This window comes from Capsaspora owczarzaki (genome assembly GCF_000151315.2).
Source record: "Capsaspora owczarzaki ATCC 30864 unplaced genomic scaffold supercont2.10, whole genome shotgun sequence".
NCBI classification, from domain to species: domain Eukaryota; class Filasterea; order Ministeriida; family Capsasporidae; genus Capsaspora; species Capsaspora owczarzaki.
Genome location: NW_011887301.1, coordinates 848,140 through 863,245, shown reverse-complemented (window position 1 = coordinate 863,245; position 15,106 = coordinate 848,140). Strand labels below are relative to the sequence as shown.

Sequence of the window (15,106 nt, the reverse complement as noted above, 5' to 3'; positions counted from 1 at the left end):
TGCTGAAGCGCAGGCGATTGCTGAAGGGCTCAAAGTCAACAAGACAGTGACGCATCTAAAGGCTTTTGGTCGCAAGCATCGCGACACACTAAATTCGGACACCTCAGGCTCAGTCTCTCAGAAATACCAACTTGCTAATCGTACAACTCCAACCGCGCATTCCAAAAATGGCGACTCCTTCGTCAGCGTTCATCACAGCGTTCCGGCAGTTCCAGCTGCCCGCAGCCATGCTGCCAGTGTTCTACAGCGAGGCCTACAACATGGGGTTTGGCGGAATTGAGAAGGTCCTGTCGCCGCACCCATTCGACGCGACAAAGTACCGCGGCGTCTTCAAACATCTCCGCGCCGGACCGCTCGCGAGTGCGTTTGCGCCTGCGAGGATTATGGCGCCGCCGGCTGTCGCGTCCGACCAAGATCTGCTGATTGCACACTCGGAGGAGTACCTGCGCAGCCTGAAGAGCAGCACCACCGTCGCTCACATTGCTGAGGTCATCACTCTCGCCGTGCTCCCAATCTTCATGGTCAACTATGGCATCGTCACCCCGCAGCGCACCATGACATCGGGAACCGCATTCGCAGCCAAAGCAGCCATGCAAGCCGGGTGGGCCATCAACGTCGGCGGCGGGTTTCACCACGCCTCATGCAACGAGGTGTGGCTCTGAGTGTTGTTTCTATCTTTGGGCATTTTGCTGAGACGGATGAGAGGGATGAGGGAGAGAGAGTGTATGTGTGTATGTGTGTGTGCGTGTGTGTACAGTATGAAGGAGAAAGAGATCTCAGATCCGCTTTTTGATCTGAGCTCGTTACAATTCTCAACGCTCACTCTCATATAAATGTGCCTTGTAGGGTGGCGGCTTCTGCATTTTCGCAGACATTTCGTTCGCCATCAAACTCCTCATGCGCGAAGGCCTTCAGCGAGCCATGATTGTTGATTTGGACGCACACCAAGGAAATGGCCACGAGAATGACTTTGCACAAGACAAGGACCGTGTCTATATTCTGGACGTGTACAATCGGTGAGTCATTTGTGGAAGCTCTTGATTTCGCTCTTCTAAAATGCCCCTGTTGTTCACTTTGGCGAGATCTGTGCGATGCAGAGACATTTACCCCGGAGACCGCAAGGCGAAATCGGGCATGTCGCTGAACGTGCCTGTTTCGTCGGGCATTGCTGACGCAGAGTATTTGCAAACTGTCAACGAATCTTTGGACCAAGCTTTGGCGCAGTTCTCCCCCGATCTGATTGTTTATAACGCAGGCACAGCATTTACCGCGCAGAGACATGTTTTTCAGCAAGCTGGCAACTTTCTCTCGTTTCTCACCTCACCCGTTCACTCGTTTTAGGGACGGACTGCCTCATTCACGATTCCTTGGGAAGGATGGCCGTCTCTGAGCAAGGAATTCTAGACAGGGACGAAGCGGTCTTCCGTCGCGCCTTGAGCCGAAACATCCCGATCGTCATGGTACTTTCCGGGGGCTACCAGTCCTCCAACTCTCGCGTCATTGCAAGGAGCATTGAGAATATGGTTGAAAAGTTTGATTTGCTATCGCGACCCTGGCTTGTCAAGCAGTAGCCACACAACGCAAGTTCTAGCAACAAACCACACATTCAAAAAAAAAAAAAAAAAAGAAACAAAGAAGGAAAAAAAAAGTCTATATTCACTGTTTTACATTTTTGCACAGTAGTGCGCTAATCTTGGGAGATGTGCGCTGCACTAGTCTTCGGAAAAGTACGCGTGCTTCATCGCCTCGTAGCATGATATCGACACGGCAGTCGCTGGTGCCAGCCAAAGTGCTCGAGCTGCCATGCCCTGCGTCAAAGCCCGCCACCCTTCTTCACGCACAATCCGCAATGCCGCGTCTAGAGGACTTGCGTAGCTCAGACCAAGCCAAGGCGTCTGTGCGACGACGCCGTTCGCGAGCGCAGTGGTGCCAACCTGCACCTGCCACCGAGTCTTGATCACATCCAACGGATTGGTCATCAAAGCTGCAATCGTGGCACAAGAAACAAAAAACACCACAAGGTCCAATCCAAACAGTCGGGTGGAGGTCATGTGAGTTTCGAAAACGCACAGCCACACAAAGCAAATACGACGCAAAACAGGACAGGAGAAAAAGTCCCCACCTGCTATCGACGCGGCTGTCGTGCTAATTCCTAACGTGGTTGAAAAACTCAGAGGGGGCAAGTCTTCGGAATCAGACAGCGGGCGATGGCCTCGTATCCGCAATGCCAAGAGTTTGAGTTGCTCAAAAGTGACAAAGAATATTGCAGAGTGCGGGATAAACACGGTTAGAGTTGTAAAGTAGCCTCGATACATGCCGCGAATGCCTTCTTGCGCCACGATTGTTTTGAAGGCATGGGTGGACGATTTGTAGCGCTGAAGTTCGCCTCCTGCCGCCTGTGCTTCAGGTCGGGGGGTGCTTTTGTCAGAATAAGGCCGCCGAGCAACACCCCTCGCTTCTGCTCCAGCACAATGTTTGACCACGTTACCTGCAACCGCTGCTTGATCACCTCCATGGGAGTCCAGAAGAGGCCACTGACCACTTCGGCAGTGACGCCAGCCAACAAATGCGTAGCGAGGCCCTCGTGACCGCTAGCCAAGTGCCCTCGACCCGCGTTGAGCTGCGACGAGATGTACTTCTTGGCCTCGTCGTATGTGAAGAGGTAGGTCGCGAGTGCCGGAGCACCAATTCCCTGCACCAACGCCAAAAAGTGACAAGTATATCAGCGATCAGCGATAAGTGCTCTTGACCTCAAAAGGCGCTCCGCCATGGCGTCCTGTTCGCTTGATTCCTGTACCATTGCAATACCAACACCACTGTACAGGCCTCGAACGCCTTCCTGGGCGACGATCGAGCGTCCACATGCCCACGTTTGGCGCAGGGCAGACGTCAAGTGAGCTGGCGGTCGCGATGGCTCGCCAGTGTGCTTCGCCGACCACTACAAGCATGCATTCATACATGGCACAATTCGATGCAATAGAACATGGTGAGTGTCTTCAGATGTTTGTTTGAGCGCTCTGATTTTGCATCATTCATTGTGCGGCGGGAATAGGGCACAAAACTGACTGACTTGGGCCTGGACACCAAGGGGTCGATCGCCGCCATGACCCATAGCATGGCTCGTGCCATGATTGTGCACTTGCAAGCGTGTGCGGATGGTGTCGAACGGATGCGTCGTGAATCGCGCCAGGCCACTCGCAATCCCCGAAGCGACAAAGTGCTGCACGGACGACCCGAGCGACTGGCGCTGGGCTGGCTGGGCAACCACAGGGACGTCAGTAGTGACAGTACTACTGGCAGTAACAGCAGCAGGACCAAGCAGAGTCCGTGGAGGCGGTGATTTTTCAGCCATGCCAAAATCCCTCAGAAGCACGACTGAGCACTGCACTGTCTCAGCTTGGAGATGTAATCGCAACGAAAACACTACTGTAGAGCTTGAAGAGTCAGCAAAGTGTTTGGAAAGAATTATCAGATGGGAGGTGGCGGGGAGACCTGCGAATTCTCGTGCTTACAGGTAACAGTGCAAAACACCAACACACACCAAGGCAAAGAAACACTGAACCACGATGGAAACTACCACATCACCAAAGTGTTGCTGGGGCGGCTTTAGGAAGCATACTCTTCGGCACTCCGAAGCTCGCCATGCTCGCACAGCCAGTCGACCAACCGTCCAAGAAACTTGTCGTTCGAAACAGTGTCGCTGTCGCCAATCACGCACACGTGCCGACGTGCACGCGTGATGGCAACGTTCAAGCGTCGGTGTTCTGCCAGAAAGCCCACTTCGCGCTTGTCATTGGAGCGCACGAGCGAAATCACCACAGCCTCCTTCTCGCGGCCTTGAAACCCATCAACGGAGCCAATTTCTAGCTGTGGGTACTGAACAGAGAGCTTGCTGCGCAGGCGTCCGACCTGGGCATTGTACGGGGTGATAACCGCCATGTCTCGCTCCGTCACACCCGCGTCGAGGAGCCGTTTGACGTGCTGCACAACAACGTCCGCCTCGCCTTCGTTGGACTGGCAGGTCATGATTGAGAGAATGAGTCAAAAAGGATGACGAGTGTCAGAAAAAAGCGACAATGGCATCAACAAAAGAACGAAAGGGCGGCAAAATAAACACAAATTCTACTTCACCTTGGATTCATCGTCCGCTGCTTCAGTTTCGTACAGGGAGCAACCGGTCGTGTCGATAAAGAAAAGCGCACTTTCGGTCTCTTCGGTCTTCTTGACGCGCGGGAGTTCACATAGCAAGTGGGCTTGCACGCTTGGGGCGGAGGTGAGCTTGCCACCGTACATTTCGTTCGAGCTCCATTGCATGATCTTTGCGTTCATGCGGTATTGCACCTATCAAACGAAAAGAAAAAAAAGCAGACGAGATTGCTCAACACGCGGTCAATTGCTTGTCTCAATGCACGCCGAAAACAAGAGGACAGAAATTCATCCATGCCGTACTGTCAACATGCGCGTGACTTGATCGCCGTAAGCTTTGATCAGTCGGTCAAACAGCGTAAGAGACAAGCCCTTCTTTTCAGCAGCGTCCGAGAGAATGGTGGGAGGGAGCTGTTTGTGGTCGCCCGCAAGAACGAGACGCTTTCCCTTCAGAATGGCCATCCAACAATGAACCTCCATGGACTGCGGTGCTTCGTCGATGATGACCCAGTCATAGTTGATGGGCGACGACGCAATCATTTTGGACATGGCCCCGGTGAGTGTGCAGCAGGTGACTTGTGTTGATTGCAAAACCTGTTGCACAGAATCACGCTCTCGCTTCTTCAGCTCTTTTCGCAAATTCTTGAGTTCATTGTAGAGCTCCTTTCGCTCTTGCCGAGGAATCTGCACAGAGAGCCGGGTAAGTATGAGAAAGCGCTGAAACAATTTTTTAAAAAAAGAAAAGGCATGATCTCCAGCTTGGCTTACTGGACGTGCAAGCTTCTTGGTGGCAGCATCCATTTCGCGTTTAATGTCCGCGACGAGCTTTCCTGCGTCGCTTGCCGCCATGACGCTCTCGAGAGAATGAGCCAACACTGATGGAAGCATGCGAGCCGGATGGCCCAATCTCACAACCGACGTCTTGTTGGATGCAACCAAGCGCTCGACAATGTTATCTGCGCCAGAGAAAAAAAAATAAGGGGGAGGGGGCGATTTGAATGAAGCTTGTGCTTGGCTGGACTCATGCAAGGCGGCAAAACCACTTGTGGTGAGCGTTGCGTACCAACTGAAACGTTCGAAGGTCCACAGGCCAGGATTTTGACTTCAGGACCGTGACGCATCACAATTTGATTGATGAGCTCAACAATCGTAGTGGTCTGTGTGAGCAAGTCGCCTTGAGTGAGATGGACGGCCAGCCCTCCAAGCACCCCCCCAGAAAGCAAAACAAAACAACCCCCCCCAAACCTGACGACCACCAATCTCCGTTTACCTTTCCAGTGCCAGGCGGGCCGTGAATGAGTGCTACATCACTGGCGGCAAGACAAAAGCTCACGGCAGAGCGTTGCACGTCGTTGAGGCCAGGGTTGAGCCAGGAAATGGCAGAGGGTGCAATTTCCGTCGTAAACAACGGTTTGGATTGTCCAAACAGCACGTCGACGAGGTGTGAACACGGCAGCGAAGAGTAGGCGCCGAGACCCAGCTTGGAGATGACGTTGCAGCACCGCTTGTATGTCGTGTCGTTTGCTCCCATGTCGAGGCGCAAGACGCAGTCAAGCAGGTAGTCGGGCAACGGCTCGGACAACGAGACTGTGACGCGCGCATCACTGGTCTTGTAAACGACACCCGACACGCGCTGCTGCTGCTGCTGGCCATCATCAGAGGAACCGGCTGGCGCGCTCGCCTGCTTCATGCTCGAGGTTGCGCTCATGTTGACGCCCGAGCTTCCTTTGATATTCTGCTCTATCGTGACGATATCACCTGGGCGGAATTTGTTTGCGGGCAAGAGGTTGTCTGCTGCGTTCTTGCCACCGCCTTTTTGTTGTTGCAATACCAGATGGGGGTTGGCGTTTTGTCCCAAATGTACAACAAAATGCCATTGCGTTTTGTGTACAACTTTTGTGAGTGACTGAGCGTCTAAGAAACGAGACAACACAACGAGACTCGCTGCGATGGATTTACCGACGAGTTCGAGATCGACGTGGCACTTTCCACCAAAGCCAGTGTACGAGCTCGCAACCTGCATGTATTAGAATTCAGCAAAAAGCGTGGTTTGACAGCATGAGGTGGTGAGTGGGTTGTATGGACGAGAGGTGAGCGGCAAGTGACTGGCACCATCTCCAACACACACACACACACACACACACCATGAAATGACGAGCCTGTCTCTCTGTGCCTACTTACGGTGAGCTTGACAAGACACAGGCCGCGTTGCACGAGTTCCGCGGTCGTCAATGTCTGACGCAGGTTGTCTGTGCGCTCGACTTCGGCCTTGCGCTCCTGCACAACACCACAAAACCAGCCCCACCGAGCCACCCAGCAATACAAGACAAGGACAAAGCAAAAAACCACAGATACAAACAGATCCAAAAAGAGGAGAGCAAGCGGCGCCCAGTTGAGCTCCAGTGAGTTGGTTGGTTGGTCGAGCGCCCAAGCGTCATCCAAAAGCTCAGGCGCTTGGAGAAGCATAACCACGGGCAAGCAAGCTGATATAAACACACACACACACACACCAGGTCGATCAGCAGTTGCTGCGTTGCCACGAATTTGGCCACCGACGCCGACGTGTCTGCCATGATCTGACGCGCTTGGTGACTGAGCTTGTTGACAGGTTTTAGACTGATCTGAGCTGATTTGCGCTGTCAAAGCCATAATGGATGAGCTGTGAATTGGTGGTAAGCAGTCCTCCCACCGTCAACACAACGATTGCTTGGCTGACGCTCGACAGCGAGAGAACTGGCGTAGTTTGGAGAGAATAGATTTGTTGTTTCTTTCTCAGTCTTTCTCAGTCTTTTTTTTTCTTCTTTGTTTGTTTTTTGTTTGTGCAACATCAATGAGCATTCGTCTTGTACTTGCCGCTCTTGTGGTGGCTGCGCTCGTTGGTGTCGCGAGTGCTGCACCCGTCCACAGCATCCAGGTCTGCTTGCCTCCCAGCCCTTCTTCCTCCACTCGCTCTCGACAATGACTCCTTTCTACTTGCTCTGCTTCTTCTGCCCCCCCCCCTCGCCTGTAGCAGCAGCAGCAGCAGCAGCAGCAGCCATGAGCGACAACGAGCGGAGCTTTTTTTTTTGTGTGTGTGTGTGTTTGTTGGTGTGTTGAGGCGCCCTCCTGCTGCTCCTTCCCTCAAACCTCTCTTGAAAGTTGCGCAAGTACAAGCAAAAAAGCGCTCGAATGCAATCGTCGCAGTTCGACACTCGTCTTCTGCCTGGCTGTTGAGCGCGCTCGCCTTGCTTTTCGTTGCCGCTATTCGAGTGATCAGCATCCATCTCGCTTGTTCCCTGTTCCCTTCTCATCTCCTCTCTCTCTCTATCGCTCTCCCGCCAAATTGCCTTGCAATTCCATCTGAGTCATCTCCCATTTTCGATTCGACCTTGGAGGCTCAGTCTATTTCCATTTGGCAATGCATCCCCCACCCACTTCTTCTTCATCCCTCTCCACATAAATCACCCCTCCGCTTCGTATTTCAGGTTCAGCAGACTTACGGATAACAAAAGGGCAGCGGTTGTTTTTGTGAGAAACAAAGAGGACGACGAAAGCACTTTTTTGCAAAACTCCAAACCACCGGAACAAGCAGCGAGTGATGAAGAGTGTGAAGAGTCGAAGAGTGTGAAGAGTGGGAACGAGAGATCGCTCTCTCTCTCTCTCTCTATCTCTCTCTCTATCTCTCTCTCATCCCTCAGCGCTTGTTTTGCTTGTGGTTTGTGGCTTTTGCTTTTTGGGGTTTTGATCGCTTGTCTGGTTTTCACATTGCACTTTGCCTTCTTGTCACCCAAAGTCGACCTTCATACTCGTGCTGACCTGCCCCAAGGCCATGCGGAGGCACATTACCCAAACCAACAGACAACGTCCTCCATGCTCTCTCTCTCTCACTCTCTCTCTCTCTGTCACTCGCGATCTACTGGCTTACTTGCGACCTCTCCATCGTCAATCACCCTGCTTCACACTCCAAACAAAAGAAAGGCTCAGAGACGTTTGAAAGAATCCAACATCCAATAAGCTATTGAAACAGGCTTATCATTGGTCGTGTCAACCACCACAGCCCGAGTTTGCATGGGAACACAAACTGGACACTTTGAATGGAAGCAGAACAATGAAAAAAAGTCAGTCTCATCAGACGGCTCGGTTCCAGAGGCTACATTGGGTTCGCGCTGTTTCAAAAACCAGAGCAGAACGAGATTGTTCTTGATGCCTTGCCCCGCAGCTCTCTTCTCTACTGCAGAGAGCTAAACAAAATCACAGAGAACGAGCACTGAGCATCCCATTGATTTGGTTTGCAGTTGCTCGCGTCACCGAGCCGGGTGCTTGAACAACCTTCAGTCTGAAAAGTAGCTGATCCGAATCCGCTGCGTTTTTTTGCCATTCTCTGGGATCCGCGACTGAATCGAAGCGCAAACAATCTGCCAAACACATACCTGACCCTTGGAAGCTGAAACAAAAGAAGACCGTTTTCTTTGTTTTTGCTTGTGACCGATTTGGTTGCCTGTGGTCGCCGGTCTGGATGCTCGAGCTGTCAAAGTTGTTTTGATGCTCAATTTTCATGGGCGCCACTAGGGACTGGCCAGTAGAGGAGCTTTGTTGCTTCTTTTGCTCTCCCATCCCATGAGCGGATCATTGGGAGACCCAGGTGGAAAAGGAGCGATGTCAAGTTCCTTCCTTCCAAACAACATGCAAAATCAAAAACGCTTCCATGTTTGGTTTTTGTCAGGTTGTGGGCGTTTTGTCCAGTTTCGTTTCTTTGTCACCCCTGAGTGGGCAGAGACGCACTCGGTCAGCATCCGACATCTTGGGCATTCACTTGAACTGGTTGACAAGTGATTTGCCATCTCATTTTGGCTCGCGAGAGCACAAAATGGATGACTAGAGGTGCTTCGGGCGGTCTGTGGTGATTTCATCTTCATACCCGCTTGGTGCCACCTTTCTCTAACGGAAGGTGTGTCTCTGGTGGGCAAAGTGTGGAGTGTTTGAGGTTTTTGCTTTGGCAGCCTCTTTCGTCTGCATTGTTGCTTGGCTTTTCCACGATTTTTGCGTGGGGCTTTCGATGGCCTTGAATCTCGGTACCTGCCAAACGTCAAACGTTTGTGTTCTGCTTTCGTTGCGACCTGGCTTTGCTTGAACCTTGCTTTCGAGTCTTTTTTTTTGTTTGCTTCCATGTCCTTGTTTTTTTCCCTTCTACCCGCATTGTGGATGGATTCTTGTTTGTCTTTGATGCTTGAATGGGATTGAAAGGAATTGATGGCGGGGAGTGTGTTTTGCTTGGCTGGCAGGCGAGTCAGAGTCAGGGGGGGAGGCGGAGCAAGGGACGGAACTCTGGACTTTCAGCCCGACACCTCAAACCACGCAATCTGCACTGGATTTATCATCACCCAGTCGACTGCTCAGGACGCTGAGACATTCCTTTTGTTGCCTTTCACACCTCGCACGACTTTCTTTTTTGTGTTCTTTCAACTCATTTTCTGCTTTTGACGTTTGGATGTTTTTTGGCGTGTTTCAGCAACTCGAGGCCGGCCCTCCGTCCCCGTACCCGCTCTTCAAGCAATGCGACCCTGCGTGGGGCGATGACCTCATCGACACCGAGACCATCTGCCAAGTCGGCTGCCTCATGTCGTCCATCTCCATGGCCATCCACGGCTGGCAGATCAAGATTAACGGGACATCCTCCAACCCTCAGAGTCTCAACAATTTCCTGAGGGCCAACAACGGGTAACGCCTTTTGTTTTGTTGTTGCTGTGTAGGTGGTGATGTTTCGACGGTTGCGTGCCACAACTTGTCTCAATTCCCGTTCTATTCCACCTCACACACACCAACGCCCAGGTACATTGGCGACGATCTTGATGAATCTGCAGTGCCCAAGATCAACCCCGTTGACATTTCTTGGCCCGCTGATGGCATGCACCCCACCAACGACCTTTCGTTCGGCACCATTGCGAGCTACCTCGAGATGGGCCGCGTTGTCATTGCAAACGTGCTGCACGGTCGCCATTTCGTCCTCGTTACCGCTGCCAGCAACAACAACGACACCCTGTTCGTGAACGATCCCGGGTTTAACACCACATACTATAGCTATTCGGCGGATGTTGTCGGCTGGCGTTTGTTCGACATGTTGTAGCAACTTGTTGCCCTGCGTGTGCGCATTTCTCGCATCGACACATAAACTCGAGTTAGATCCATTTGCACATGTTCTATTGCTAGTCTCGGCCCCAAACGAGTATCAAACTTTTGCGTTTCTTTTAGTTGTTTCAGCTTCGTATTTTTGTTGTAAACACATCAGACGGACATGCACCACCCCTCGCCATCTCATGCCAGCTTGGACTCGACCTGCTTGAGCAGTTTTCGGGCATCCGAGTCGAACGCAGTCTCGGCAAAGTAGCCGTCGCTGTGAAAGTAGCTGCCCACCGGCTTGGAGAGCGACTCTGTGACTGGCGCCTTGCCGTACCGTTGCAACGTGATCTTGAGCGTGTATTCGTGCTTGAGCTTGTTAAACTCAGAGTCGACGACGACCGACTCTTGGGCCTTGGCGCTGCCTGGCCGTGCGGTGGCAGACACGTTCTGGCGCAAACCCTCAAACACGGTGACGCCCTCGGCAAAGAACGTGTACGCCGTGATGACGAGCATCAGTGCAAAGTAGAGGACGACGCATGTGCCAACAACGAGCGAGCTCTCGGGGAATGGGACAAAGTAGCCCCAGGCGAGCGCAAACCCGGTCAGCGCGATCGCCGCAGCCGACATCCCGATCTTGATATCCATGCGGCGATGGCTCTCAATGAAGCCGGCCTCGAGCGTCAGCAGGCCCCGCAGCGAGTCGTCCATCGTCGACTTGACGGCAACGCTGTCGTACAGATCGACGGCCGGGTAGCTCTCCTCGGGCGCTGTCTGCTCTGCCGCGCCGGCCACCTGCGGATCCTGCTGCTGCTGCTGCTGCTGCTGCTGTGCATTGGCTGGGCTTGTATGAGACGTGGCGGCGGCGGCGGCGGCGGCGGCGGATGAGGCTGGCCGCGACTTGACTGACTTGGCCATTCCGTGTCAATGCGAACTAAGGACTGCCAATCCAGGAGTCTCAGACAGCTCGAATGTGCAACAGAGAACACACAAATAACGAAAAAAGCTCCTGGGTCTATTGATGCTGTCTGAGCGTTTCTGAGCGCGCTCAGTCTTGTTTTCTTTCTTCTTTCTTCTTTTTGTTCGCACAGCACAATGAAGCTCGTTAGCCCCAACGATGTCAAGGTGTACAATGTGTCTGCCGGCAAATCCATGCCAGAGTGGATTTCCGATCGCAAGCGACGCTCGCTGCTCAAGAACGACGCTGGTAAAGCAAAGCCGGGGGTCCCCGCTATCATCATCATTGTCATCGATTGAACCAGGACAGGAGGCTGTTGCTGGGCTTCTCCGCGTGTCTCTCTCTTGTCGATGCTTGTTACTGTTCTATGTGATGATAGGAGTAGGGGGTGGTGGGGCGGAAGGGGAAGCTCTGCTTTGTGGAGTTGCATTGGGGTTGCCTCGTGGAGCACTTTGGATCCATTTGAGACCCGCGAGCCAGACAACTGCAACTTGCAAACGCCGTTGCCAATGAAGCAAGCTCAGCAACATGACGCCCTTCGAGCTCACGATCAGCCAATGTGGGAGCGGGGGGAGCAAAAGGGGGATGGAAGTTAGGCGACGGGCAGCGTCCGTTTGTTCCATGTGTGCTGCCTATCACAGTTACCTCAACCCCCCCCCCAATCCATCACCAACCACGACCACGATCGTCATTGACATTGCGAGCTGCTCTTGTCACAAGGCGGACTCCCGTGTGGGATTGCAGGGACTGCAGAAGAACCCGAAAAAAGCTCACGCTCACACAATGCTGCAACCTTTGGACAGAGCTCCGTCAACGCATCTCGCTGCTGCAGGACTTTGAAATGCCAACAGCAGCTACCAACCTGCGCGCTTCAAAGGACGGCCGATTCCTGCTCGCAACGGGCGTCTATCCGCCGCGCATTCGATGCTACGAGGTTTGCCCACACATTCTGAGTTGCACGATCTGAGAATCTTGCTCATCGACTCACCCTTTCTTGCAATCGGTACGCACCATTGCTGGACAGCTCTCGGAACTCGCCATGAAGTTTGAGCGATACCTGCAGTCGGAGCCAGTCAAGTTCGAAATGCTCTCGGACGACTACACCAAAATTGCCTGCTTGTCCTCGGATCGCTTCCTCGAGATTCACGCGCAGTACGGCACACATTACAAGACGCGCATTCCGAGATTCGGACGCGACCTTGCGTACATGGAGTCGGCAACTGAGCTGATTGCCGTCGGTGACTCGACGGACATTTACCGCCTCAACCTCGAACTGGGACGCTTCATGACCCCATGGGCCAGCTCCATTGGCTCTCAGGGCGGTTTGAATGTGGTTGCACTGAACTCGGTGCACGATCTTGTTGCGGTCGGCTCTGTCGACGGTCGCATCGAGTGCTGGGATCCACGGTCCCGCACGTGCCACGGACAGCTCGATATTGCAGCGATTCTTGCGCAAGGCAGCTCGATTGACTCTGCTGGTATTCCAGAAGTGACTGTACGCGAATAATCTCCTTCTTCTTTGTGCTTGTCTTGAATTTGGTCAACGTTGCCAAGTCTCACTCGCCATCTCCACCGCTTGCAGAGCATTCAATTTGATACAGATGGCCTGTCGATGGCCGTGGGCGTCTCCACTGGGCAAGTTTTGTTGTTTGACGTGCGGTCAGACCAACCTGTGTTGATCAAGGACCACCAGTACGGCTTCCCGATCAAGCGCATCAAGTTCCATCGCCCGAGTGGCAAAATGGTGACTGCCGATACCAAGATTATCAAGATTTGGGAGCGCAATACTGTACGTCGGATTATTCGACCGAATTGGTTGTTTGGTTCTAGTCTCGTCCTAAAACCAACCGTTTAACAAACCGGCATAGGGAGAAACGTACACATCCATCGAACCCGAGCACGACATCAACGACGCTCTGATGTACGGCGACTCTGGGTTGATTTTGACTGCCAACGAAGACAAAAAGATGCAAGCCTATTATGTTCCCTCACTTGGAAACGCGCCAAAGTGGTGCTCGTTCCTTGACAATCTCACGGTGAGTGCGGCACGTTTCTGTCAAGATTTGAGCGTCGAAGTTAGGCGTTTACTCACACACGTTTGCAATGTTTTTTTATTCTTGTTGCCATAACATAGGAGGAGCTTGAAGAGACTGCACAACCAGAAGTCTTTGACGATTACAAGTTTGTGACACGCAAGGATCTTGAAGTGTACGTAGAAGCGTTGCTGCTAGTTGCATGGGTTTCGTCGATTGGTTTTTGACTGCACTCATGGATTGCGATGCGTCGTGCCATGCAAACAGTCTTGGCCTCACACACCTTGTTGGCACGAATTTGCTTCGAGCCTACATGCATGGATTCTTTATCGATCTTCGCCTGTACAATCGCGTACGTGTTACTGTGCTCTTTCGTTCCTTGCTTTGACCGCTTGACACTTGAGTTACTCAACCTCTCTCTCTTCGCCTCCGAATTCTCACTCCCAGGCCAAAGCAATCGCCGAACCATTTGCCTACGAAGAGTATCGCAAGAGCAAAATCAAGGAAAAGATCGACGCCCAGCGCGCCAACCGCATCAGCGTGCAAAAGCGACTGCCCAAGGTCAACAAGGGCTTTGCCAAGTTGCTTCTTGACGAAGAATCGGCCGAGACCAACGCCAAGAAGAAGGCCGCACTGCAGTCATCCAACCCTCTCACCGACGATCGTTTCGGCGCCATGTTCAAAAATCCCGAGTTCGAGATCGATCCCGAGAGCGAGACCTTCCGCATTTTGCACCCAACCTTGTCAAAGGTACCAGTTGGCCTTGCTTGTAGCTGTCGATGGCACTGTCCTCGACGACTTGGAGATTTCATGTGGTATTGATGGTGTTCTCACCTGATTGTTCTTGAATGTTGTTTCGCTATCTTGCTCTCTCTCTCTCTCTCTCTCTCTCTCTCTCTCTCTCTCTCTCTCTCTCTCTCTCTCTCTCTCTCTCTCTCTCTCTCTCTCTCTCTCTCTCTCTCTCTCTCTCTCTCTCTCTCTCTCTCTCTCTCTCTCTCTCTCTCTCTCTCTCTCTCTCTCTCTCTCTCTCTCTCTCTCTCTCTCACGCTTCAGAGCACTGCCCAACTGCAACACATGTTCCGCGAGGTTGGCAAGCCCGCCAAGGCGGACGACGACGACGACGACGACGAAGACGAGCTGGAGGGACGAGCAAGTGACGACGACAACAGCGACGAGGAAGATGAGCGAGAAGCCGCGGCAGCAGCGAAAGCTGCAGCTCGTGCCAAGAAGGAAAAGGCAGCGGCCAAAACCAAGTTCTACGAAATCAAGGTTTGTGTTTGAATTTCCACGCGTTTTTTTTTTTGGCACTTTGGCTGAGCGCTCATGCTCAAAAACGACTCTGCTCTTTTGTAGGACGATGCAAACTCTGGTCTGGTCAATGCCATGGGAGCAACATCCGACAAGGCCATCGCCATTGCCAAGCGCCGAGCGGCAGTTCCCCTCGGAATTCGCGCGCAAACCGAGACAATCGACATGGCTACGGCCACGCGAGCACCTGTTGGTGCAATGCAGATGACTTTTGTGCGCGAAACCAACAAGGTGAGTCAATAATGGAGGGGTGGTGGTTTCGTGTCTCTATCCGCGAAACGGTCGTACTGACTTTTCGCTGCCCTTCGCTTCCCGATGTAGGACAAGGCTCGAAAGCCAGCAGCTCCCAAAGACGATATTCCTCGTGAAAGGCGCGGCGTGAAAGAGCTTCGACTCAAGAAGCAAGGTGGGCCCGCTTACTGGCGAGGACATCGTGTCAAGTAGTCGTTTTTGTTGCTGTTTTGTGCAAATTTTGTTCTGGCAGTGTTGAGCGTTCCTGGACAAACAATATATTGGAATATTGGACAAAGGCCGAATCGGGTTCTCGTGGCTTTGTTTTATTGGGGTG

The 15,106-nt window shown here is 52.7% G+C and overlaps 5 protein-coding genes across 6 annotated transcripts; 3 read left to right on the top strand and 2 right to left on the bottom strand.

Annotated features, from left to right (window-relative positions):
* Positions 1-76: 76 nt before the first annotated feature.
* Positions 77-3,944, top strand: CAOG_06074 (histone deacetylase 11). The gene is made up of 5 exons (XM_004345614.2): positions 77-650; positions 847-1,016; positions 1,098-1,255; positions 1,342-2,986; positions 3,053-3,944. Exons 1-4 carry the CDS (start codon positions 168-170, stop codon positions 1,569-1,571), a joined length of 1,041 nt encoding a protein of 346 aa, XP_004345664.2. The 5' UTR covers positions 77-167; the 3' UTR covers positions 1,572-2,986; positions 3,053-3,944.
* Positions 3,443-6,755, bottom strand: CAOG_06072 (immunoglobulin mu binding protein 2). Its single transcript, XM_004345612.2, has 9 exons — positions 6,657-6,755; positions 6,328-6,423; positions 6,106-6,163; positions 5,417-5,958; positions 5,210-5,303; positions 4,915-5,102; positions 4,450-4,830; positions 4,132-4,341; positions 3,443-4,014 (listed from the first exon to the last, which is right to left on the bottom strand). Exons 1-9 carry the CDS (start codon positions 6,717-6,719, stop codon positions 3,607-3,609), a joined length of 2,040 nt encoding a protein of 679 aa, XP_004345662.1. The 5' UTR covers positions 6,720-6,755; the 3' UTR covers positions 3,443-3,606.
* Positions 6,756-6,835: 80 nt separating this feature from the next.
* On the top strand, positions 6,836-10,310 carry CAOG_06071. 2 transcript variants are annotated; one of them, XM_004345611.2, is made up of 3 exons: positions 6,836-7,060; positions 9,635-9,843; positions 9,955-10,310. In XM_004345611.2, exons 1-3 carry the CDS (start codon positions 6,977-6,979, stop codon positions 10,247-10,249), a joined length of 588 nt encoding a protein of 195 aa, XP_004345661.2. In that variant the 5' UTR covers positions 6,836-6,976; the 3' UTR covers positions 10,250-10,310. The 2 variants fall into 2 exon arrangements, with proteins under 2 accessions (XP_004345661.2, XP_011270587.1); XM_011272285.1 differs by lacking the exon at positions 6,836-7,060 and having other exon boundaries at positions 7,543-9,843.
* A 51-nt stretch (positions 10,311-10,361) lies between these two features.
* CAOG_06070 (hypothetical protein) lies at positions 10,362-11,171 on the bottom strand. Its single transcript, XM_004345610.2, has one exon. It carries the CDS (start codon positions 11,155-11,157, stop codon positions 10,438-10,440), a length of 720 nt encoding a protein of 239 aa, XP_004345660.1. The 5' UTR covers positions 11,158-11,171; the 3' UTR covers positions 10,362-10,437.
* Positions 11,172-11,279: 108 nt separating this feature from the next.
* CAOG_06069 (nucleolar protein 10) lies at positions 11,280-15,074 on the top strand. The gene is made up of 11 exons (XM_004345609.2): positions 11,280-11,446; positions 12,001-12,131; positions 12,222-12,692; positions 12,780-12,986; positions 13,066-13,233; positions 13,332-13,405; positions 13,498-13,582; positions 13,678-13,980; positions 14,284-14,499; positions 14,584-14,769; positions 14,860-15,074. The coding sequence occupies exons 1-11, from the start codon at positions 11,335-11,337 to the stop codon at positions 14,980-14,982; spliced, it is 2,076 nt and encodes a 691-aa protein (XP_004345659.1). The 5' UTR covers positions 11,280-11,334; the 3' UTR covers positions 14,983-15,074.
* Positions 15,075-15,106: the final 32 nt, after the last annotated feature.

Excerpts from the sequence above, each read along its gene's own strand:
- CAOG_06071 (XM_004345611.2), top strand. The coding sequence starts at position 6,977 with ATGAGCATTCGTCTTGTACTTGCCGCTCTTGTGGTGGCTGCGCTCGTT. Across the intron at positions 7,061-9,634 it reads CACCCGTCCACAGCATCCAG|CAACTCGAGGCCGGCCCTCC; the intron begins GTCTGCTTGCCT and ends GGCGTGTTTCAG. Across the intron at positions 9,844-9,954 it reads TTCCTGAGGGCCAACAACGG|GTACATTGGCGACGATCTTG; the intron begins GTAACGCCTTTT and ends ACCAACGCCCAG.
- CAOG_06072 (XM_004345612.2), bottom strand. The coding sequence starts at position 6,719 with ATGGCAGACACGTCGGCGTCGGTGGCCAAATTCGTGGCAACGCAGCAA. Across the intron at positions 6,424-6,656 it reads AGCAACTGCTGATCGACCTG|GAGCGCAAGGCCGAAGTCGA; the intron begins GTGTGTGTGTGT and ends GGTGTTGTGCAG. Across the intron at positions 6,164-6,327 it reads TGTGTCTTGTCAAGCTCACC|GTTGCGAGCTCGTACACTGG; the intron begins GTAAGTAGGCAC and ends TAATACATGCAG.
- CAOG_06074 (XM_004345614.2), top strand. The coding sequence starts at position 168 with ATGGCGACTCCTTCGTCAGCGTTCATCACAGCGTTCCGGCAGTTCCAG. Across the intron at positions 651-846 it reads ACCACGCCTCATGCAACGAG|GGTGGCGGCTTCTGCATTTT; the intron begins GTGTGGCTCTGA and ends TGTGCCTTGTAG. Across the intron at positions 1,256-1,341 it reads TCTGATTGTTTATAACGCAG|GGACGGACTGCCTCATTCAC; the intron begins GCACAGCATTTA and ends CACTCGTTTTAG.
- CAOG_06069 (XM_004345609.2), top strand. The coding sequence starts at position 11,335 with ATGAAGCTCGTTAGCCCCAACGATGTCAAGGTGTACAATGTGTCTGCC. Across the intron at positions 13,583-13,677 it reads ATCTTCGCCTGTACAATCGC|GCCAAAGCAATCGCCGAACC; the intron begins GTACGTGTTACT and ends TCTCACTCCCAG. Across the intron at positions 14,500-14,583 it reads CCAAGTTCTACGAAATCAAG|GACGATGCAAACTCTGGTCT; the intron begins GTTTGTGTTTGA and ends GCTCTTTTGTAG.
- CAOG_06070 (XM_004345610.2), bottom strand. The coding sequence starts at position 11,157 with ATGGCCAAGTCAGTCAAGTCGCGGCCAGCCTCATCCGCCGCCGCCGCC.